The following is a 26,100-nucleotide window of genomic DNA, read 5'->3' as shown; positions in this document are numbered from 1 at the left end:
AAATGTTGCCAGTCCTCTGTACACCAAGTAGGTTTTGTTGAAGAAAATTGCAGCACTGAACCTTCCTAGACATGTTATAGAATATACATATCAACTGATGAAACAATCACATATTTGAATATCTTATAGATGCAAACGATAAATACAACATAATGGAATAGTTTACTAAGCTTCTGCAAATGTTTTTATCTTCAGTATTTAGCAAAGACTTTCTAACTGGAAGTTTAAAAATGTTAAACATATATATATTTTTAAACCTCCAGAACTATTTAAAAGTTTTTCTCCAAACTCTGGACTATCAAACTTGCCTGTTTATTTACTGTTGAGTGTTCTCCAAGTTTGGTATCATCTGGTTGGAGCCCATTATTTGACTTGTAACTTTACAGATTAGTGTTCTCCTAACAAACGTTGCAATATTGGTCTTCCTTTATTAGCAGCCTGGACATTTTCATCAGTGTTCTACTGGAATAACAGGAAAGATCTTAGGCATCACTCCTCTGCTATGTTCCAAGATTGTACTCCTGTTCTAAATGTGGAAAAATGGATGAGGAAGAAATGGTAAATTAATCTAAGTTACAGTTTCTTTGAATGTTATCTTTATTAAAAGGGGTAGTTATGAACAAGGATGGAATTATACATGTTTAACCGTATTTACTTATAGCACAGGTACCACCCAGTCAAAAGATGCTCACTGTGAACATCTTGAATGGCTATGAGTTGAGCGCCTAAGTAACTGTCAAAACTACCTGATATAATGATTTAAGAATTAAAGTGAAATAAAAGTGAATTAAAAAAATGAAACACAATAAAAAACCACCTGACATAAATTCATTACTTCAATATAACTCCTCTAAATGTTGATGGCTATAAAAAAAAAAGTACCCTTAAAACAATGTCAACCATCTATGGTGGTTTTAAAAAGTGGTTTGGTTTCTATCTATTGCTTGATTTCTGTAGCTGGAATTTGTTGTGTCCCCAGTCCTCCACTTCCTCCCTTTTAACTTGTAGGTTAATAACTTGACAGCACTTTTGCCTGACCTATTTGCATGGCTCTCTTTCTCCCTATTAAAAAAATCATAGACCTATAAGCCTTTGACATATTGATCATTAATAAAGTGCAGCCTTCATATTAGATGCTAAAGTGACCTTCAGAGTAACTACTGTAAATCACAGCTATAATTTACAAAGTGATTTCCAATGCTGAAATTGATTTTCTTAGCTATTTTGCTACTAGTCTTTTTATGTTTTTAGAGAACACTAAGAATGTATAGTCTTCAGAGTTAAAATTATATTATTGATTAGTAAGTAAAATGTTAAACAAGAATTACTTTAGAATTTGCTTGTTTGGTTTTTAGTTTCATTGAGATATTATTGACAGGTAACGTGTAAGTTTAAGGTGTACCATGTGACAATTAGATATACATATATTGCAACATTATTACCACAGTAAGGTTAGTTAGCACATCAATTTTAAAATTATTCCAATATATAGGAAATTTAAAAACTGTGTAACCCATTATGTAACCCGTGTGAACACCATAAAAATGTAAGAGATGGTTTACATTTTGCCTTACATACATACATCTGATCTCTCTTTGAAAAATAAAGTGAAATTCAGTAAATACATGTAACTCTTACCCTTTTTTGTCCTTCTCTGTCAGAGTTAAGCACTCTCCTGAATGTGGGATAAATCATTCCCATGCGTAGTATTGTAATTTTGCTACCTGCCTACATGTTAATGTAATGTATTTTATAATTTCATATTTGAAAATGTAACATATACGGTATCATATATTATGAATGATTGAGCAAGTGTTGTTAACACTGAAGAAATGATTAAATCCAGTATAATTTTCTCATTCTTGATTTTTAAGGAAAATGTCTCTAATGTTTCACTATTAAGTATGTTGGCTTTCTTACCATAGTTTGGTAGTTACGCTTTGTCAGTTTCAGAACGTGCTTTTTCCGAGCCTGCGTTACCTTTGGCGCAGGCAGCTGGTTTTATTATTGGGCTCCACTACTCCTACCTGGACCTCACCCCTTGCCCTGGCTTTACTGTTGATGAAGTCGGCCTCCTGCCTGTTCGTGACAAGAACACACACACAGGAAGATTTACTTGGGGTTTGCTCTTTTCACCTGTCTGTCCTGGGAGTGATATTTATGTAAACATTTCTTTTTTTTTTCCTTTCTTTCTTTCTTTCTTCTTCTTCTTCTTTTTTTTTTTTTTTTAATTTCTACATCTTAAGAATAGAGCGAATTTGATCTTGAAAACCCTACTGCTTTCATACCTCAAACATATATTTCTTCCTGCAAAAGTCACCAAAGAAATTTTCTTTGGTCAAGGGGCTGGACTTAATTCCTCTTTGACTGGGGTTTCCTGGCCTTTGTTGTGGGGTCTCCTTTCCAATCTTCGTTTCACATGGGCTCAGGTGCTCCTTTGTCTCTTTGAATGAAGGGAAGACTCAGCCCGCGGTACTGGATCCACGATACAGGGGTACCCGCCACACTCTCACCCTGCAGTGTTAGCCGCATGCGTGGTTATCTCCGGGGGACTCTTTTTTTAATATTTTTATATATTTTTATATTTTATATTTCTTCATCTTCAAACATTCTTCAGTGTTTGAACTTGTATTTACATGAAAAAAAGAAATGAGTGATACCCAGCTAGAAAGTCTAGATGGCGGTATGTTAGCACCCCTTGGTCCATGTCTTGTCATAAGACGTTTTGGAGTTTCTCTGGCTGTGTTGGGCAGTTTGATAGACTTGCCTGTTGGTAATTCCCCCACGCAAACATTTTTGCAGGGATGTTGTCCAGTACAGTTGACCCTTGAACAACACCAGGGTTAGGGATACTGGCCCTCCTCCCATTTGAAAATTGGCCTATAAATTTTAGTCGGGTGCTCCCTATCTGAGGTTCCACATCTGGTGACCCCAGGTGTACCACTGTAGTACTTACTATTGAAAAAAACCCACATTTAAGCGGACCCGCACAGTTCAAACCCATGTTGCTCAAGAGTCAACTGTATTGAACCTCAGAATAGTGTATGCCAGTGTATTTGTATTTTAGTATATTACAAATCACTTTTGAGAAAAAGAATTTGGTCTCTATTCGTGAGTGGAAATCCTTATCTCAGGACATAGCATGGAATCCTGTTCAGGTATGTCAGTTCTAACAGGCTGCATAACTTGACTTGAATCTTATCCCAAGCCTCAATAAATAGAAATGACTAATTCAACATATGACTTTGAATTTAATTTTAAACTAGAGAAGCATTAACCGAGGCTTTTGATGGGACAGACTAGAACTTACTACCTTTCTTCAAAAGTTTGGTGGAAAAGAACAGTGTTTATAAAGGCTTGTTGAAGAATTAAGCTCTGGAGGGAAAAATAGGAATAAATAGAAAATGTTTGGAGAATTAGTTCAAATATTTGATATCAATCATTTGTTGGAGTTGTAGTTAACTTTTCCGTCGTAACGAAATTTGACTGAAAAATGCACTTAAAAAAAAAAGCTAGAAAATCCCTAATTTTTTTTTCACATTTTATAGTTTCCTTTTTGACCTGGGTGATGAATATTAAAACAGTAAATAATTAGGGAGAAACATATCTGAGGTGTTTCTGGATATTTCTTTTATTTAAATGGTTCCCATCATAAACTGATCAAAATGAAAATGAATCTCTTCCTCCTGAGTGCTTTACTAGATCACTAGAAATAAGTAGAGGCCAATATATCATAAAACTGCTAAGATTTTTTTTTAAACAAACATTTCTTATACATTTTTCTTGCTGGAAATTGTTCCTATTCTTGATTTTTCTCTCTTTATGGCAGTTTTCTTATAAATAAGTCAAAAAGTTTATTAGGGAATGACATGGAATTTTTAACAGATAATTAGCATTGTTTGGATCAGATTCTAAGTAAACATTTATTTTAAAGTTGAAGTAGATTGGCTTTACTAAAAACGTGTGAGAGTATTATATTTAGCGGTAAAATAAGATACATTGTAATTCTTTTTAAAAGGGTATTTGAAGTTCAGTAGCATTGCTATAAATTATTAAAATTTTATTGTGTATACGTGGCCTAGCACCAAAATTGAAATGGTTTTTAATTGAAATTTTTTTCTAGCTTTACTGAGATATTACAGACATATAACAAATGTGAGCTTAAGGACAGTGTGATGATTTGATTATCACAGTAAATTTAGTTAACACCTACATCTCCAATGGGATCACTTTTAAAATAATTGGATGAATAGTTCAATATATACCATTTAGTTCAGTGTTGAACTTTAAAGACCGAAATGAATCGTTGAGCAATGGCTTACTAAATTATAAAGCAAATCAAAATAATTTACATGTTTTCTACATAGTAATTTTCAAAATGTGTTCTCTGTGTCTCAAGTGTGTGTATGTGTACAAAGAAGTTTCAAAAACCAAAGCATAAACTGATCATATGATATATTTTTCACCCTTACGTCCAGACCACTTATCATGCTTCTAGTTCAAAATACATTTATCTAGATAGATTCTAGAATGAGGTGAGCAATTTCAAGTGTTTTGTGTTGTTTTCTGCAGTATTGGGTTCAGGCAGTTGAATAAACTTTAAAGATAGAGATGTGTTATATTCAATTCAGATTCTTTTGTGTGGTAAGCAAATTTTCAGAACTCATAAAACAGAGAATAAAGTAAAGGGCCATCATATATTGCAACTTATTCTCTAATCTTAAATCAGGCACAAGGAAATGATGTGTAAAGTCTATACAGTGATTAAATATTTATGTGAACATCTATCTGTTACTGAAAGTAGTATTATTAAGGTCTTTGAATAATTCACATGTTTAGATATAAGAGTGTGAAAATAATGTTGGGATATAAACAAATAGACAGATTTTACACAAGTTGCAAATAACAGATGCCTTTTTATTTACTTTTTAGCCCATCTCTGCAGAAGGATAAGATACTTCCTGCTTTTTCTATTTATCAAAGGAGTTTAATTTCACTGCTTTTCTCTTACTATTGTGGCATGTCGCTTGGAGTTATCCTGTACTAAAACAGAATCACTTCAATTTATAATATTCTATCCTCAAGAATTATTGTTTCCATAGAAGGAATTTTATGACATAGAGATGCCCACCTTCTCATTGCTCCTGATTTTACAGAAACAGGCAGAGATGCTTGGGTTTGCAATCTCTCCCTAGATTGTGCACGGCTTCATCACACTCCCGCCAATTGTACAAGGTGCAGTTCACTGAAAGGAGAATACGTTAGGGAAGTCATTCTCAATTCTCTGAATTTTCAGTTTGCTTGGTGGGCAAATTGTAGTATTCTGTATCTCTTTAGAGATTCATTTCCATGTTTAGGAGAAAAACACTTTCAGAAGGCTTTCCCAGAAGAGAAGGAAAAAGGAATGTGTTATTCACTGGAAAAAAGTATGGAAAAGGTTTTTCTTAGGAAGCTTGTCTTTCAAGGGGAAGGGAAAGATACTGTGAAAGCAACCTTTCCCTCAATACAGACCAACTTCATCTAATAGCTCTTTGGCCAGAACAGCGTTTCACGGACCCCCTAACTGCAAGTGGGCATGGAGAATAGCTAACGTGTTCACAGAGGTGCCCGCTGGATAACGGACAGAGGAAGTTTGTTGGGTTAACCAAGCAACACAGTACTGCACATCTTCATTGACTCCAGCCCGTACTTCAAGTCGGTGTCTCAACACCCTTTCCTCCCGGGTGTGTCTCCTGACCCTTAGGTGCGGTTAGGCCCTCTGTTCTGTGATTCCTTGTTTTACTGAACTTATCCTGTCATAACATTTCTAATAGCAAATTATAAGAATTCATTTGTCAACATTTCAGCAGACAGTAAACACCTTGAAAAGGGCTGTTTTCCAATCCTGAAGAACTGGAGAAAAGCAGCACACATTGGACATAAAGTAGTTGTTCAAGATACGCTTCACAGGAAAAGAATGAGGGAATTACAAATGAATGAGCAGCGATTTAAAATTCTTGGGACACATTAGGCACTTACTCATTGTAACTTTTTTCCTTTTCACTCTATTTCTTTTCTTTTTCGAACCATGAAAACTTTGAAACATAAAAAAGATTTTGCAGAACCTAAATTTTAAAAGTGGTGTCTAAAGCAGCATACTGGGTTCTGGTTTCAGATCTTACTTAAGAGGTGATAGAGGTACCTGATTTATGGGGGTATTATAGAGAATAATTGTAATCATCCAGGTATCCAATAAACACTGATCACTATCCCTATTATACGAGATAAGCAGTGAATACATGAGACCATCTTTTTTTTTTAGCCGTTAAAATAATTCTCTATCGGAGTTGACCCAGTAACATAAATAGACTTTTTACAATTTAATCCTAATTACATTGGCATTATTTATCAGAGAAACCTTACTTTTTCTTTTTCAACTTACGAAGGTAAAGAACTGAACTGAAGGTGAACGCAGAAGAGTTACTGATGTTTTAATCTTAAATTATCAAGTTACAGAAGAATGAATCCTGAGGGTTAATCTATTCTTGGAGTTCTCTACTTATTAAATAACCTGAACAGAGCAGTTGAAAATCTCCTCATCAGTTTTGCAGATGATACCAAATTAGAAGAGCTTGTTAATGACTCTGAAAGTGAGAAGCACAGTTTTAAATGAATTTGACAAATCATAAATGAGTATTTTTTTCCAAACCTTAAATAAATAATACATTCATGGCGACTTTTTTTTTTTTTTCCTTTTTTTGGTCCAGAAAGCAGAAGAAACATGGAGTACGGGAGTATTACCCTGACCAAAACGCAGAAGAGAGGACTTCAAGACAAATGTGAATGGAAGAGGAAAAATGTGAGTTAGCAATTTCTTCCTTTTTTTTTTGAAAAAACACATTTGAAAAATGAAGTCTGAATTTGTGTTGAAGACACATTTTTCCAGAAATGTTTACATTATTATTTTAAATATGCTTAAATTCATGACATTGGCTCACCTAGTAGATCTGAGAATATTAGAAACTTTCTTTTTTGTTACAACTAAGCAGTATGCGTGGGCTGTATGCCCTCCTACTGACCTGAGTTACTCAGCCTTTGGCAAAATGACTCCACCTGTTGCAGTTCTCCCTCTGTTCTGTTGAATGTGCTCTTGCTAAACAGTGTCCACGCCTTCAGTAAAGAAAACATTTATCATTTACTGTGTTTGGTTATCTCTTGAGTGAGTATTAGGCTCATTCAGCTATATGATGACACAGCTGTTATGCAGAGGCTATGAATTAAGGCCAAGTTTCTAGTGATAAGAGACCTTGTGTCTCTGACAGTTTGAAGCTCTAAGGCTTAGGGTTCTCGTGGTATCACACAACTCTCTAAAGAACAGTTTGGTAATTTAGAAGATATTATTGTCATTATAATGATTGGGGAGTTGGCTATTAGTGGAAAGGTGCCAAGGACATTGTAGAGCACGGGATATTCCTTCACAGAATTCAGTTGTTACAAATTAAGTTTAAATACCCTACTGGACATTTGTATGCAGTGGTGTGTGTCAAATCCCCTCTTCACATTATGAACCTAGAACCTAACTCTTTCTTACATCCAAGTACAAATGATGTTCATGTTTTCAATATACAGTGAATTATCAAATAATATAAGAAGTATGTACCCTGGGGGAGATTACATTTGATTTTGTTCAGAACTGCCAAGAACTCTTAACCGTTTAATAAAATTGTGTTACCGACAGCCACACAACTCGTGGTACAGTATGTGAGTTGCCTGTAGACACAGTGAACCAGTCTGAATTTGTGGTTGTCACATTCATGGTGATTCTCTGTTGAGCTGCAAATAACTGGCTACATCATTACATTTTCTAATGAATCCATTCTGAACATTTGTTAGTGAAATACATACTCTTTTATTATAAAATACTTTTTTCTTTCATATGCAATAGTTACATGATTAACTTTAAAGGTATGTGTGTGAGTCAGTCATACCGTCTTTAACTTGGTTGTGTAAGTGCACAGAGAGTTTTCCTGAGCACCCGTTACTGTAAGAGACTGCTGCGGCTGAGTGCTATGCCTGCAGGTCAGGACCCTGCTGTTCTGGGCCAGGTTCATTCCTGGAGCTGCTCTGAGGTAATAATTGTCCCTGTCGCTCATTAGGGGCTCCTCACATAGGAAACCTGGTTTTGGAAGAAGAGCCTTAGAGGTAGAAGCCCTCTGCAGCTGTCAGAATAAGAATGTGTTTGAGGTGGCTCTTCTTATTAGGGATGAGTGTTTTCTGCCAAACAGAAGCAGATAGAGATTTAGGCAGGAGAGTCTCCGTGGGCCGCAAACTGGAAGTCAGATCAAGTAATTGCTTACTGTTGGCTGCACCTGTTTACCTGTTCCTAATCCACAAACTTCACTAAAGCTTGGAAAACCTCAACTGAGCAGGACTCCATTAAGAAAACTGCCTTTTTTGCAGTCTTGGGCCAGATGGCTGAGGCGGGAGGAAATGTTCTCTTACTCCTGTTCATATAGTGGCAGAAAAGGTGAGGCACAGGGAAGCAGCACTAAAGTCCACTTCTTTTACTACTCGTTGGTATTTACTGCCTCCGTTTACAACTTTACGGAGCCTGGTTTGAAAATCTTAAGGGTGCTAGCCAATAACCGTACACTTTCCAAATTAAGACATTCAGTACAAACAGCCAGTTGTCTCTTCTTCTAAATCTGGCTGTTAGGACATCCCTGTTCTGTTTTGTTTCCTTTCTTCTCCGTCTCCATCAGTAGATTCTTTTTTTTTCTTGTCCTACTTTTACATAGTAGTGCTTTCATTTTCCTAGTCTCAGTCTTATTTTGTCCCCATGATATAATACATCCTCATCAAGAGAAATCTCACTCACATGAATTTATCTACAACCTAAACACCGATGACTAAAAGTAGATACTGAATTACTGAGTTCTGCATCTATTTCTTCCAATTTTCCATTAGATATTTTTCATCTAGATTTACCAAAGCTACTTCAAACCAAACACATCAGTTACTGACTCATTATCTAGCTTTCCGTTCCGCACAGTGGGAGCTCATCCTGCATGATACATCAAGACTGATGAGAGACACCGCCGTTATCCCACTCTACCCAGACTTTGATCTCTCAGTTACCACCCCCACTGTGCAATAAATCACCTGATTTTGTGGATGCACATGCTACATATCCATGCAACTAGCCAGTTTCCCTCCATCTCTATCATAATGCTTACTACTCCGCTTGGACTATAACAATAAATTCATAACTGCTTTCCTGCTTTCCAACCAAATCTCTCGTATATCCTGTTTATCTGTTTCTAAATAGGATATGGAAGATGAGCCAACCAAAAAAAAAAATCATCATTTCTGTGGCAGTTTTATGAGGGCGCATTCTTTGTCACCCCCGCCACTGAGAGGCGTGATCCATGCCTGTCCCCTGGAGCTGGGATCTGTGACTCCTTGTTGAGATACCACATACGTGGTAGTGATGCTCTGCCTGTTTCTAGGCCCAAGAGGACAGAGTGCTTTGCATTTAGAGCAGGCTGTCCCTCTGGAAAAACTCGTGACTTTACAATTTCTACAACCCTAGTCATTTACCTTAAAAAAGGGGGGGATTTTATTTTTTCAGGGCAGTTTTAGGTTTATAGCAAAATGAAGCAGAAGATACAGAGATTTCCCATATACCCTCTGCCCTCATGCACACACAGCCTCCCCTGTTATCAACACCCCCCTAACCCAGAATGGGATATTTGTTGCAATTGATGAGCCCAAACTAACACATCATAACCATCCAAAGTCCATAGTTTATATTAGGGTGCATTCGTGGTGTTGTGACATTCTTTGGGTTTGGGCAAATTTATAATGATGGATACATACCATTACACTATCATGAAAAATATTTTCATTGCCCCCCAAATCCTGTCATTTACTTTTGAGATGTTTTCCAGTCTCCATCTAGTCTTATATGCCTGTCTGAGTTTTCCACAGGCCTCACACTTTTTATTGACCTATGCTTTTCAACCTTGCATCTTGAGTATTCCCCACATTTAACCTTGGACTGCTCCAATCTTTGTATTATCCTTTGAGGTATACAGTTAGCCTCATTTTTCTCTATGGAGTCTAACATTCACTTGTATTTCTAACCTACTACCCTAAATTTAGCCTAGTCGAGTAGTCATTTGTATCCTGGACTTGAGATTGCAAAGCCAGGAAACAAGGTTCTAAATGATAGCGTGGTGCTTTGATTCCTACAGAGCTTCAATGAGAAGAGAGATTGTGATCTTTGAAGGATTTATATACATGACATAGTTTTTCTCAAGTGGAAACTGGAACCTAATCTGCTTGTGCCCTTTGAAGAGTTAGGGTTCTGTGAAATCTGCTTAACTCTTTTTACCACATTCTTTCTGACTTCATGTTCTTCAAATTAATTTTGTAACCTTAACTTGTATTTGTAAAGAGGTTTCTTCTAGTGGGAAAGGAGTACATTGATGGGGAACAAGAGGAAAGGTACCTAGGTAGTTGGTTTTCTAAGTAGTTGTAATTCCCATGGTAAATGAATATAGTGACCTTCCTTTAACAAACTTCTGTCCTGGGGATTTGGTTAGAAAATGACAGACTCTTAGGACCTCACAAACCTTTCAGTCATGTGGGGGAGAGGGGGGTGGGCAGGGAGACTTGAAACTGAGGTAATTGACTCGGAGAATTTTAAGGGCAAGGATACCAAATGCCACCAAAGGGAACCTGAGTATGCATATAGTCTAACATTTGCAAATACAAGCCATATTAGTCACTATTACCTCACATTGGTTATTGGAAACTGATGAGAGACATGTTGACCTTGGTATATTAGCAAAGCCCCGAATGTAACACCACTAACTTAGCAAAATGCAATTAGCTAAGTGGATTATTAATGTAATCATTGCTGTGGGCACTAATTAAGAGGAAAATTAATTTCATGACCTGGTATAAGAAAACATCTAATCACATAAATTATCACCGTTATAGAAAACTGTTTGCCTTAGGAAGCCACATCTTTAAAAGAGTGGAATTAAACACCTTATAAACATTGTTTTTCATAGTCATCTAGTTATTGTCTGTGAGTGCAAATGCTTATAGGACTTGCTTGGACAAATGTTAGGATTAACAGTGGTAAAGTTACCATTTAGATTTTCTTTCCAAAAGTGGTTATTTACATTCAGTGGAAACCTAGGGAAACTGTATTCTGTATCATCACACTAAACTTTTTACGCTTGCAGTTAAGTTTAAAAAAATTAAGTTTAGAAAAATATTTAGTGTCTGTATGAATGCTGCACTAATTCTTCAGAGTTGTCAGTTTCTGAGTGGATATAAAGCAGCCCAAGGTAGAAGAAAAGTCAGCCACGTGCACCTGTTCCACACTGATGGTGCAGAAGTAGATGCAGCCATGGCCTGCCTTCCAGGAGGTGGAAATCCAGTGACCGAGGGAGATTGTTTCATCACAAAGTCATAAGTGACAAAACAGAATCATGATCATAATGATGAATAACACAAAGCAAAGACTACATTAAGAGTTGTATTGATTATTTGCTCAATGTTAGGTGGATTATCAAATGAAATTTCCAAGCTTAATAAGGCCGATAATATTAGTCTTCCCATTTTAAAGATACGAAAACCAATACTTAAAGGAAGTTAAGTCATTCAAGCAGTTTATTGATATGAATTGCTGAAGTCAGAATTTGAACCCAGACAATCTGGTGCCAAGAATACCACCAATGCCTCAGCCATATCTGTAATAATAAAGGCATAGTTCATAGAAGGGCATAGATGGGATCATCTTAAAGTTATCTCACAGTGGCAACAAAAGTAGGGGAAATGAAAGAGGATATCAGGATTTAAAAAAAAAATTCTTTAGATGGTAAAAATTTTAAATATTGGAATTTAAGTGACTTCTCTCTTTACAAAATGCAATAATACTGATAACTCTCTATTATAGATGACACTGATGAGAAGTTTTAGATAAGAGGGGTAGCAAAGCTAATTTACCTCCTGTTACAACTCTGTAAAGAAGCTGCTTAGGTTATTAAATCATTTTAGGGAAGATGTGCTTAGGATGATATTGAGTGTTATTTAAATATTACTGGCAGATGAGAAGTAAAATTAAATAGAATTTATTTTATTTTAGAAGTTTTTGTAAATAAGCAAAGATGAGTTGAAAAAAAAAAGCACTCTGTCAAAAGCAAGAACTAAAAACAAAAGGACTGGGAATAATTTTTTTAAAAAAGGAGAGAGGAGAGATCAACTTAATAGCAATAGGCATTGTGATATAGAAGAGAACATGTAGCTCTTTTGAGCATATAAAACAAAGACAATAAATTCATTTTTTTTAGAAGAAAGACTCCACACTATTCAAACGAAGTTGTCCTGGACTCTGCCCACGTTACAGCAGCGTGCCGGTAGAAAGAACAGTAAATGAGAACAGCTCTCTTCTGGTCCAGAACAGCAACATCCCTGTAAGACCTTTGTCAGGAAGCTGATGAGAGGGTGTCCTGGGTGGATTAAATAGGGAGAACAGAGGCAGGATGTCTGCTTTTGTGTACTTGGTCACTCCCAGCCTGAAAGTGTGATGAATTCTTGATCCTGCAGTTACTTGCCTTTCCACTTCTACCTTTGTCACAAGTCAAAGTGACTAGTACAGACAGTGAGACGGACTGTCTCATTTCGGTATCTCCATGTGAATGACTTTCTGCACAGAGACAGCAGAGCTCATCCTACTGGTGGTAGTTTGGAAAGAGAACTGGGATTGAAGCGGTCATGACAACTTGCTGACTTGACTTCTTTCACTTAATTACTGCCAAGGAGGATGGTTTCCTCCTCAGTAGGGAGAAGGGAGGAATTTTTTCAGCATCTACATGCATTTTTTTCTTGAGGAAGAAGTAGATGACAACAATTACTCTTAGGGGCAGCAGACCCTCATCAGTTCTTTCTTGAAGTATGTTTGAAAAAATGAGAGGAAAAAAAGGGAAGAAACAGTGGGAAGACAGTTTCTTTCCTCAAGGTCATTAGAATGAATTTGGTCAAATGCCTTCCAAAATGCTCTTCAGAAGTCCTCAAGAGCTTTGCTAAGCCAGTCCTGCTCCTGTGTTTCTGTTTGTTGTTATAATCAGCGTCTACAGCGGCCTAAATTTTGCTGACACCAACCATCAACTTTGAGTTTTTTAGTCCCTGAAGTCTCTGCAGAATTTGGTGTACTTCTCCCATTCCCTTTCTTAGAACACTTTCCCTTCCCAGGATTTTGTGTAGCCACATTCCCAGATGAGAACATTTATAACTAGTTTTGTTTGGTTTGGTTTGGTTTGGTTTTGAGATGTGGTTAACAGATGCACCCCAGGGAGGTATGGCGGGTACAGCTCAGTGGTAGAGCATGTGCTTAGCATGCACCACGTCCTCCGTTAACTGAAAAAATTAAAGTAAAAAAAAAAAAAAAAAAAATAATTATCTTTGGCTCCCCCCATCCTAAGTGACTCTGACACTATGGTGGGGTAGAAGAAAAGTTAGTATTAAAGCTTAAAGCGTGTGGAAGGGATTGGCCTCAGTGTTCACACAGAATTGGGAAGTAGGGAGAAGCTGTGAAGGTAACTCTCCTGTACTTGGTTATTTGCACTTTCTTTTTTAAACTTTTTTTGTTTGTTTGTTTTGGGGGGATAATTAGGTTTTATTTACTTATTTATTTAATGGAGATACTGGGGATTGAACCCAGGATCTCACGCATGCTAAGCATGCTCTCTACCACTGAGCTATACCCTCCCCTCTACAAGTTTTGACGTATGGTTTTTATTGTTAATCATTTGGTTCTAAATATTATTCTTTTCCATTATGTTTTTTTATTTGTTTATTTGAATAATTAACTATTTAAAGGTGTATTTTTCTTACAGGTTCTCAAGAATTATTCCTATGTGTAGGAAATTCTAAAAGTATCAAGAATTCTAAAGGATCTTCAGTAGGTTACAAAATCAGAGAAATTAGAAAAGTGAATCGCTATTTGCAGTGAATTAGGTAATAGGATAGGATTTGGTATGTTGTCTTGGCATCAGACACTATGATATGGCAAATAGATTATTTACTGAAATTCTTGGGTTATTTCATAGAATGTTGTTGTTTTTGTTTGCTTTTAAGGAAAAGATTATGAAAAAATGTTTGCTTTTGCCAGTTGTCCATTGCTCAACTAATTTTAACATGCTAGCTTTTCTTAAATTTACTGACTTCTTAAGAGGGATGGAGAAGGCTGGAAACTTCAGGCTGTAATAACACTTCCATTTTGTTTTTATTGTTAAAGATGTCTTTGGATTGTAGTCTCAAAAATAGATAAAGCTATGACTATTAAATATAGCTAACTCTAGAAATTTGAAGTCAGCCTATTGTTTCTTCTTGTTAGAACTTTCTAACTCTTCTGGGAAAAAATGGCATAAAATATACTTACTAGAATTTTTAATAGAATATACTTAATAGAATTTTTTCTATGGCTGATGGAAATGTTGGAAAACAAATACCATTTGAAACTGATTTGGTTAACAAAGCACACAATTAAAACCCTAATTCAGTGAAGTGGATTACAGGGCAAGTAGTGTTCCAAGAATCAGGGTTTTGATTTAAGCTGTTTACCTCAGAAATAGCTCTTTTTATATTTTTTACAAATCATGTTAGTATCAAATCCTGATTGCTGATTTTCTGCAAAAGACATGAAAATAGAAAAATTCTCTGGCTGAGCACACATAGGTCTGACTAGGGTGGGCGTGAAGAGTTGAGTGTACCCAACAGGTTGCCAGCAGCGGGAATCTAATCAGGAGGAAGAACAGTCAGCTTTGAGGGAAAAAAACAAGTTCTCCCTGCAGCCCCTTACTAAATTGGTTGCTCTCTTTCTTTGTCATCATTAAACTCAGAAGATAGACCTTGCATCTTTCTTATCCTTTCCAGAAAAAGGTCAATTTTCTTCCTTAGTATACTACCAAAAAAAACCCCAAAACAAAACAAAAAGCCAAAAAAATGGAAAGGCAAGAAAAAGAAATTAGTTTCATTTTCACTTTAATTACACACTTTGAATAAGTTGATACTATTTTTCTAATACTATCTTGTTACTTACTCCTCTATTTCTCAATTCATAGGCCCCTCTTTTTACATATTTTCTTCCAACTCTTTATTTGTTGGTACTCTGCAAGGTTGTAATTTTAGTTTTTGCTCTTAACATGCTCCTGCTGGAGGAAATCATCATGACTTTATCTATTGCCAAAATTCTACTAGTTGTCTAATGTATAATTATAGACCTAATTCTCCTCTGAGTTTCAAACTCTGATTTCACACTGCATATTACAGTGACCAGAGATGGCACAGATGAACGTGGTCAAAGTCAAGATAACTAAGCCCTTTTTTGCTTTCATTCTGTCTTTGAGCCCAACTAAGCATGCCATAGACAGGGTCTTTCTAGGGAGAAATTTTTGTTATATTCAACTATTTCTCTTTGAGCATCCATGTTTTATCTGTCATCTGTTTGTCACTTATGAATCAGAATGTTTCCTACTTCCCTCTTCTTCTCTTGATTGAAGCCCTTGTTTTTTCCTGCTTAGATGATTTCAATAACCTACTTACTGATCTTCCTTCTCCTATTTTATCTCCACTCAGGTGCCTAAAAGTTACTCTTTTTGTCATTGTCTTTTGTAAAAAAATCTCCACTCTTCCATTGCCTTTTTGTATTGTAAATGGAATGTATGCATGCGGGTGGGAGTGTGTGTGTGTTCTGATATTATACTGAAGGAGAAAATTATATGTATAATACATAAAATTTAATATTCATGTGTAAAATCATATTTGTATTTTGGCTACAAATGCGGAGTAAGTGGGCAAGTCCCCACAAGAATGGATTCAGAAAGACCAGGTAGAAAGTTCTTAGGTTGTTCAGATGAGAGATGATAATGGCAGGGGCAGGGTAGTGGCAACAGCAGATGCAGAGAAGGAAACAGGCTGTGAAATATTCAGTAGGTGAAATCAACAAAACTTAGATTTTTGTTGATTGCACAGTGAAAAGGAGTTACTGTCCAGAAAACAAATGTGACATAGCTGTAAGACATGCAAGCAGAGAAATACATGAGCTTAGAACTTTGAAGGGAAGACTGGGAAATGGCTTTTAGAGTCAGCAATACCCAAAGGGGACTTAGATCATCATGGAGAATCCAGAGAGTGACATATAAAGAAGATCTGAAACTTAGCCATCAGTGCTGCCATCACTAAAGGGAGAATTAGGGAGAGCAAAAAAAGACTGAGAATGGATTGTCCCAGAAATCGAAGACACTCAGTTGAAGGTATGTTTTGGTTGGCAAGAGAAAGCAGCATGAGACTGGAAATCCTCTTGACTGTTTTTCAAGTATTGGCCTAGATGGAAATTTAATCTCTTTTTAGATGACAGCAAGCTTATTTTATCCTTTTCTTCCAGAAGGACTTACATTATTTGGCTAGAAAATTTCTTCTTACTGAAATTGGGTATATTTTTCATCTAGCTAATTTTTGAAAAGCCTCTTAGTCAAGCCAGTCTTCCAAGCCTCTGTCCTCACTGTTATGTATCTTATTGCATTCCAGTCTTGTTATCAGTAGAAGTAATTATACCATATTAAAAGTCATAATATTTTTACAAGTTACCAAGAAATTGGAAATGTCTGCACCAAAGCAATCATCAGCAGAAAAGAAACAATCCAATCACGTCCATCTTTGGTTTAATGGAAATCACAACTGAGAAGAAAATGAGAGAGATCATTACATAGCCTTGCAGAAGATCTTTCGCTTTTCATGAAATATTTCTCCTTGGTGGAAGAACCAAGATGCTGAAGGATACCAGTAACACACACACAAAAATAAACCTTTTGTAATTCTTGGAGTTGAATTCTCCCAGCAGAGGAAGCATATTTTATTATATGCTAGTAGTGACCATGCAGAGAAATCACTCCAAAAAAATGGCAGTGCACTAGGGGAGGATGATGGTTTCTTGCACGTGCTAAGTGAATCCGAAGTGCTCCGTCTGTTTCTTCCCACATCTGCTGCAACATTTCTGCATGAAATTCACATTCAGACTCCTTATACAAGAAATAATTACATTTAAAATGATACCATATTTTTTAATTTGCAAGTTGAGTTCAACATACATTATTTAAACCATATTTCATCTATTTTCCATCTAATGAATGCTCATAGTGAAAAATCTAAGAGTGCAGGCTTGTAATGAAAGGGAACAGCCTGCACTGTGACCCCAGACTCCTTTTTTAAAGGCAAACGTGTTTAAGCCCCAGCTTATTTTAACTTCTAAATCAATAATACTTACATTACTAGAATGGCTTGTTTAATTATTATACACAATATCTACTTATTTTCTTCAACTGTTTTCTTACTATTTCCATGTGTTTCCAGTGTAGTTTTGCTAATTTTAGTTCTTTTATCTGTTAATTTTGTACCTGTAATATTTTTAACCTGTCATTTTGTTCCATCAACCTTAAATTGAATATATTTTTTGTTTTGTTATGAGAGAATATTAATAGTCAAGGGTTAGAAGTCAAGATACTTAACAAAGTGTATTGGACAGATACTATTTAGAATGGACTCCGAGCTCTTGGCCAATCAGGAGAGACCCCGGCAGCGAGCAGCCCCGTGGAGGGTTCGCCCTTCCTCTGCACTGACACTTGACGCATCTCGCTTTTGAACCCTTAGCCTCTGTCATATTCATTTTTGCCTTTATCATTTTAAAAGTTGATTAATTTGACATTTTCTGAAATTCCAAGATCGATATGTACTTTTTGTCTGTACTGTATGTTGTATTTTGAGTGTTTCTTTGACTTAACTACATTGTAGACAACCCTGGCAGGTTCATGCCTGGGCCTAGATACCAGACATTCTAACTTAATTGCTTTGAAGACAGGTTAAGAACTACTGGTGTGTGGCTCAAATAGAAATGGAATTGAATAGTGTTTCTAACCCTCTCTGTAGATGGTGCTCACGGCCAAAGATGACTTTTCTTCACGTGGATACTGATGTGTGTATGTGTGTGTAACGTTACTCCATTTTATACATAGTTAATGTGTCGTCAAATTTTCCCTATCATCAGCTACTCTGCTGAAGCATTTTCCTTTACTTTGTTTTCACCTGGAGGTTTCTGTTAGCCATTCTTCCAGTTCTCAGTCCTCTCATATGAAAACATCTTTCATATCTTCATTGATTTGGTGTAGAATTCTTAGATAAAAGCCACTCTCCCTTAGAAATGTGAAGCATTGTTCAGTCCTCTGGTTTTGCTGATGAGAACTCTAATTCAGTCTTGGTCTTGTGTAGGTAACTTATTTAATTCTCTGAAATTTTAGGAGACCTCTGAAGTTTTTAAGATGCTTAGCATCACTGTTGTTAGGAAATTTCACAGTATTTGCCAATGTGTAGATATTCTTAAAAAAGTTTTACCCTGTGTACTTGGTGATCACTTTTTAAATCTAATGACTCTTACAGCATGAAAAGCATCGTGGATTATCCTCTTCCAACTCTTCCCTACAAGTTTCTCTTTTCTTTCTTTTTAATACCTTTGTTGGTAACATGTGGGTGACGTGGATGGTTTGAGGGAGTCTGACTTACAGATCTGTTTCTGTGCTCCCAGTGAAACCTTCTACAAACTTTACCTTCCTCTGTGACCCACTGCCTGGTTCTCGTGAGTCCTGAGTTTCAGGAGCTTTGCAGACAGTTCAAGGCCTTCCCATTGTGGTCTCGTCCTATGTACTGGAGAGTTTCATCTGTTCTTTTTTTTTTTTTTTTTTTATTGAAGTATAGTCAGTTACAATGTGTCAGTTTCTGGTATACAGCATGATGTTTCAGCCATATATATATATATAATCATTTTATATTCTTTTTCATTATAAGTTACTACAAGATACTGATTATAGTTCCCTGTGCTGTACAGAAGAAATCGGTCTTCTTTTTCATCAGTCGCCAATCTTCCAGAATCTTTCTGTGATAAACATTGAACATGTTAATATACTACTGACTTCTCTAACATGTGATTACTCTTTCCACTCTCCCTCTCCTGCTTTCATTTTCTTCTTTCCTCCTCTGCCGTCCTACCCTCTCCCTCCCCACTCCCTGATTCTCCCCCTCTTTTTTTTTTTTTTTTCTTGTTTTTCCTCCATGAATGACACATGGACAGATTCTTGGGAGTGAAAAGAAATAAATTCAGATAACTACCTTTTTATATTTTAACACAAGCCAATTTATTATAGAAAAAAAACACTTAGCAATAGAATTCATCATTTCTATACTTCTACTATTGTTATACAAAGATAGTGATTATGGACTTGCGTATTTAGAGAAATCATACCAAGTAGAGAGTGTTGGACTTCTTAGATATTGGGCAAAGTGAAAAACTACTATAATAAATGACTGTTAACTGCTAGATTCCCTTAGATTATTTTATTCTCTTTTTCCTTTTGTTATTTTCTGAAGTTCTCACGTTACTGTTTTTTCTGTTGTTTTACTCAGCCACACTTAAGAGACGTTGCTCTTCTACTTATTTGGTGAATTCTACACATACGGTTTTGAATTCCTTTTGAGGGGAGGCATAAGTACATCACTTTCATGTTCTAGTGCATTTTCCATGTTCACGATGACCAGCAAACACTGTATTTAATTTGACGGTGGTATAATGTGATAGAAGTATTTAATATGGTATAACAAAAGGATCATTGAACAGGGAATGAGAAACCCTGGATATCAGGGTTTAATATGGTTTGTAGATGGTCCTATGAATTTGGTAAAGTTAACTCTTGGAAGCTCACTGTAATGATTTGTAAGGTGGGGTTTAGAGTACCTCCTCATTGGCTTTTATATGAAGGAGCTCTAGAAACCTTCAAAGTGCATCAAATGTACAACATGAGTTAAACCTGAAATAATTTATGTGAACGTTGCTTTTACTAGAAAAAATGAGCTTTCTACCTTGTGCCACTGTTCATAAGAAACAGCCATTAAATGTTTAAAAAATGCATTCAACAAACCCTTCTTTTGATAGGAATCTATTATTTAAATTTGAAAGTGCTTCCTATAGGAGTGCTTGAGCAATTTAAATGATTTTCCTTTTATATAGTGTAGCATATCTGTAAATTGTTGTATTGATCTGCAGGAGTTCTATGTATTCTGTAAGCCATTAGATCAGACAATGCATGAATATAAATCTTGAGAGTATTTTAAAGAGAAACACAAAATAACCTCTTTTGTATGTTTACTACGAAAGCTAAGATTATTTAGTTGATTAATTAGGTCTTCAATATACGGACCTATTTTATTTATATGCTCCACTTTTGAAACAATATCTGTGGTGGACTTTTTTCTCTTACGTAGATCAAATCATGTGCATGAAACAGTGGTGCAGTGAGGAAGAGCAACAATATTTCAGCTCAATGGTTTTCAATTAATCAGCCCAGGAGGAGGTGATATGAATTGGAAATTCATAGGTTCAAAGAATATCTGATGAGTTTTGACAGAAGGCCTGTTACCTCCTAAATATTTTTAGCACCTAACTCAGATACCGTGAAAGCAATTACTTATCATCTGAATCAAATGTCATGGACTTTATTAACAACAAGTAGAGTAAATTTTTATAGTACTTTAACATTTCATAATCTTTTTGCTATGTCATTTATTTTACAGGTGACAGCACAGACTTCAAGATCGCTCAATATTATTGATTTAAACTCTAAAGCCCAATAGCATTGTTGGTCCAGCAATTATTTGCTCAACCCAAATTTTATTAAATGTGGTATCATCTCCTACCACCCATCGCTTATATTTTTAATTGCCCTCTTATAAGCTGATCAGGAGAGCTCAAACATCTTCCAGAACCTAGTGTACCAAACCAAACCACAAAAGAGCTATAAGTCACACATAGTAAGATGTCTCTGAAACATCTTGTAACAAATTTTCCAAAAGCTCTAAAGTCAAAATATGGGGTTGAATGTTTCTTACTTTGGGGGATTTCCCTCCCCAGACTTCAGAGCAGTTCAGAGACAAGACTGTATCCCTGTCCGCTTGCTGGTGGAGGTGTTTATGTGACTGAGGTCAGGCTCTGAAAGGCTGTGTGTGCTGAGGGGGGAAAACTTTCCTCTTCCAGGTTCTTCTGGCTGGTGTAAGGGTTAAAGTGACATGAGACAGACTAACAGAGAAAATCAAATTTAAATTTATTCTGGGTAGTTAAGGGAGGGGTAGTAGTTACTCTTGAGCCTGCAGAATCATGATTGCCACTAGCTCCAAATAATGCTCATGCCAAAGTGACACATTTTGGGGAGGCCTGTTGGGAACCCCTATAATATGCTGCTTCAGGACAAAATAGCGAATGTCTTGTCTCCTACAGATGATCATCCATGCCCTTTGGCCTGGTGGTTAGCTGGTAATAGAAGATATTGTCAGGAAATTTTGGAATGCATGTGTAGACAGCGGTGGAAATGCAGTCATCCTTGGGTTCCTCTCTTGTATTCGCCCATCCACTGCTGTCGGAGTGTGAAGAAGTAACAGTGGGGTTAAGCTACTAGTGTACTGTCGCTCAGCTGCTATAGCTTTACTCTGACTGTACAGTCCTCCCCCCAGAAAAAACAAACAAAAAAGGGCCAAACAGAACAAAATATATGAGCGTGTGACAAATTGGTGGTGTTGCTAGTGGCAAAACTCTAGACACAAGATCATATCCTCAAATTATATAACATCACTGTCATATAATAGGTTATTAAGCCTAGTAAGGTAAAAGATCTGCAAAATTGGACATGCTACATTTTTAATTTTTAAAAAGTATGTGTGTATAGTTGGTATACATTTATATGCTCATAGGAGCAAGGGGAATTATTAATGACTACCTCAGGGTATAGCAGAGGGAATAATTGACTTGATGCAGTGAACATTTTATTGTTACTTGTTTTATTATTATGACGTAACAGTATTAAAAATCTATAACAGAAAACAGCTTTATAATGGTTGATCAGTATTTGTATTTTTTCATTCTCCTACTAATTTTCATGGGACTTTAATTTTCTGCAACAGATTCTCTTATGTGTATATAGCCATTGAAGAGACAGGTTGAACAAAACAAGAAATGTGAACGTTTTGTTTCTGTTTGTGTTTATATTGGTTTTAAGCAATTTTGCTATCACCTCTTTTTGGCAGAATTGAATTTTCTGATTAAATATTGTTTAAACTCTAACAAAATCTTAATAGGAAATCATTGTAGGATAAGAGCCCAGAGTATATGGTGCTTGAGCCTGACCTCCTGCAAGAATCTTTGTAACATAAGAATATTATCCCTGTAAGATCCAGAGAGCAACCAGGGTAGCAGTTGGTTTTGGAACCGCATTGTGACCTGCTGCACAAAGCCAGAAGTATAGGAGAGAACGTTTTCTTTAGAACAGCAAGGAGTTACGCTCTGATGATCTGAAGGTAGGTAGGTTAGGTCCACGTGATTGATGAGAGATTTAGGGCATGTGACAGACATACAAATCTTGTATGCAAATTAAGAGCCTGATACTCTGTGATCCGGTGTGGTCTCCTGAGTGAGAATATTAGCAGCATGTTCGTGTGTGCAGGTGAGATCAGATGCTCTTGCAGAGACAGGAGAGCATGGTGGCCACGAGCAACACTGAGAATGCTAATTTGGGGAAAGAGAACTACAGCTTAAGGCAAAGGTAAGATAATTTGCTGTGAGACAGTGCTCACCAATTCTGCTCTATCCTCCAGGACTTTCTGAAGAAGAAGGTAGAGAGAAGCCTGAGAGTATGCATAGACCTAGGCTGACTGCATGATTTACTGTCTGTTCTGGCACAAGTTCCATAGTGAAAGATGGCCCTACTAATAACTCACCTGGAAACTGAATCTCTCCTGAGCAGACAGTGGTGTCTAGGTGATATTGATGGAGAGAAGGGAATCTGTGGGTACAGCAGACTTAGTTTCAATTTGTTAGAGTGACTGGTGAATTTGACATTCTTAACAGAATGAGGCTATGGGATATGTGAACACAAATATAACTAGGGAGATGAAGTTGTTGCTGATCAAAATGATGACAAGGGGCATTGTAAATGACCAGAAGAAATACTGTAAGATTTCTGAAAAGATAAAGCAAAAATATTCCAGAAAGTGTTTGTCTTATGAAGACTTGTACAACTTTCTAATTTGTGCTTTTATTATTCTTTAAGGTAGTAGGTCTTCCCTGGTGGGAGTTAGGAGGGTCCGTATCATGCCTAGGTTGTGGGAGGTGGGTATTAAGTAGCATTCAGTACACATTGCCTCAGATATTTTTATTTATTTCTTTAAAGTGGGCCATTATAGCCAAACTGCTTTTTTTCCCCCCCCCCCATTTCTGGAGTGTGTTGAGTTGTTATAATCACTCGCTGTGTCATTCAGGGAAAAAAATGGGAACTGCAGCTTTAAGATGGAATAAACTGAGACTCTAGAGTGTTTAAAAGTTGGAGTAATGCCAGGTAGTTTAATTGTTAAGTGTTTTTATTAATTAAAATCAATTATCTTTTATTAAGGTTAGGTGAAAATCTAAAAACAAAACAACAAATTAAATAATAGCAGTGAACATTTGTATCATTATTAAGAATCTTATCAGTTGATTATAATAGACAGTTTTATGACAAAGCGCTAGGTTTTCTCAGCCATGACACTAAAACATTGCCAGTGAAACCACAAAATTATCTGTAGTGAAAAATACAGATCATCAAAACCACTAGTTCTGATTATCGAGAAGATGTATCAGCTAATGAATGGCTGTTTTGAGTCAAGATGAATTATGGTTTCTCATGCATAATACTAGTTTCAGAAAGTATATACAATGTATTTCACATCTTTGAGAGAAACATCGCCAAGTGTCAAATTAAGCATTGTGAATGTATTTTCTTTCCAAAACTTCTGAATGCCTTTTGTTTCAAAATCAGATTTTCTCTTGTTGAACAGTAGTTTATGGCTTACCTTTACTTAATTAGCTTAGAACTCGATTGTCTCCATTGAAATAAAAGGAAACAAGCTATTAATTATAGACTTAGACCCAAACTGATGGGGACATCAATACATTTACTGCAGTTTTCTCAATAAATCCCCGATCATAAAGCCTAATGCATTCATTCTGCAAGGGGGACGAGTTTTATGTCCATTAGCATGGAGACAACACATTGATTGCCTGGTATGATATTATTAAAATGAACTGATGAGACAGCCCTGGGGAATAAATTCACAAATAAAGCCAGCATTTCACTGCATTAATTCATCTTTTCTTAAATTAGGATATGTAATTTTTGAGCCTTTTTTATTCATATCAAAGTAATGTATTTTGACTTTAAAACCTGAGTATTGTAGGTTTCAATATAGATATTGAAAACTTAGCAATAAATGTTAATTTCTCTTTGATCCACTTTATTAACTATTATTGCCAAAAATTGCAATCATTTATTTTAAAATGTATTTATTGTGAGACTAATCAGTACCAGTAGTTTTACTGTCCTAGGATGAAAGAGAAAAAGGCATAATTGCTGGAGCCTGTAATTGAGTGAGAGAAGATAGAATCTAAGGCACAAGTGGCAGTTTTCATACATCCGGTAAGAAGGCACTGTTCACACCTAGTCCTGGAAGGAAAGGCAGAGTCCGCACGGATGCATAAAAGTAAGCAGGTAGATTCAGTAGTGATAACATGGAAATAGTCTCACCTGAAGGCTTCTGTTTTTGTTTTTTGGTTTTTTTTTTTTTAAATTAATTAGGAGGACAGATAATTTGATAATATACTATTTAAGTAATGCTTGAAGATACTGGTTTTGAATTTAACATGGATCCAGTCAAATACAGTTACATGTTTTTGCCTCACTAAATACATCTGCATGGATGCAGGCAGAGAATTGGGAGTTCTAACTAGCAAGATGTGAAACGATCTAGAAAGGATCTAGAAAAAGATGAAATAGAGAGAGGGGCAAGGAGGTTGATTGTTCATGCGGGAATAGGATTGGAGCGTTGGACCGTGGCATCAAATTTGGATGTGGAGGGATATGAAGATATGAAAGTGGTAAGCAATAGTACACAGAGGGTAGAATCCGTGGGATATTGTTTTGAATACTGTTTTTTGGAGTGGTGGATGTAAAGGGAGTGAGCTGAAGAGGTAGAAGTGACTTGTCGAGTGGAACACTTGCAACTCGGATTACAGAAGAGCTGCCAGGAAGAGTTACAACACACTAGTGTGTTTTAAGATTCGTTTTGTGGGTCATAGCTAGCATCTTAGGCTAGGATAAGGTAGCAAAGGTAGTACATTGGAATTAGTAAGAGTGTTTTATTTTTAATTGAAGTATAGTCAGTTTATAATGTGTCAATTTCTGGTGTTTTTAATGAAATTTTTTTTCACAAACATGTGCCTGTGTGAATGTTTTATTTAATATACATGCCTATGCTGGTCATGACGTTCATGATACCATGTAAGAATTATAAATTTTTCTGGACGAATTCTATCATAATTTAGTAACGTTATTTCTAACATTATTTTTCTAGTTTGCAGCGCATACCTATAGCTGTTGAAGCTTTCTTTATTTGAACATTATTTGCCTTGTACATCTTTTTCACTCACCTATAATTATTATATGACTGAAAAGTATAATATTAAAAAAAGCGTGAAAATCTTTGTTTGATACCGGCCTTTGTTTTCAAGGAAACCCTGCTTTTTAGTCTTCGCTGATTTCACGTTGCCACTGGTTCCAGTTTCTCCTCAGCTTGTTAGGTTGTTGATGGCGAAAGTGGTCCACCAACTCGGTTTTGGGCTTTTACACGGCTGCTTACATCAGTTTTAATTAATTCTTTCTTGTTGTGTAGTTGTATAAAATGTTACTGTGGTATCATGCTTAAAAGATACTTGATCCAGAATCGGCTTTGTTTTTGAGTATGCGGGCACTCTGAATATTTACCCTAGTCGTACCACCGAATGTTGAAATATCTCCTACTTCTCCTGGTCTGACCCAAGAAATGGTACTCATGCCTGAGTTTTCTTGTCTCTACAGTGGATGAAATAAAAATAATACCTATCTCTTAGGGATGTTGTAATTATTAAACGAGTTGCTATATGCA

The 26,100-nt window shown here is 36.2% G+C and overlaps 1 protein-coding gene across 1 annotated transcript in view; it reads left to right on the top strand.

The window, feature by feature from the left end:
* The first annotated feature begins 6,750 nt into the window (after window positions 1-6,750).
* The window catches only part of LOC135318760 (guanine nucleotide exchange factor VAV3-like), a 349,548-nt gene continuing 330,198 nt past the window's right edge, over window positions 6,751-26,100 (top strand). The window contains exon 1 of the mRNA XM_064477009.1: window positions 6,751-6,838. Coding sequence (XP_064333079.1) covers window positions 6,761-6,838 — 78 coding nt within the window. The 5' untranslated portion in view covers window positions 6,751-6,760. The remainder of the gene's footprint in view (window positions 6,839-26,100) is intronic.

Source organism: Camelus dromedarius, chromosome 21, assembly GCF_036321535.1.
Source record: "Camelus dromedarius isolate mCamDro1 chromosome 21, mCamDro1.pat, whole genome shotgun sequence".
Taxonomy (NCBI): Eukaryota; Metazoa; Chordata; class Mammalia; order Artiodactyla; family Camelidae; genus Camelus; species Camelus dromedarius.
Note: the sequence above shows the minus strand (reverse complement) of the source record. Positions and strands in the feature narration are given on the sequence as shown.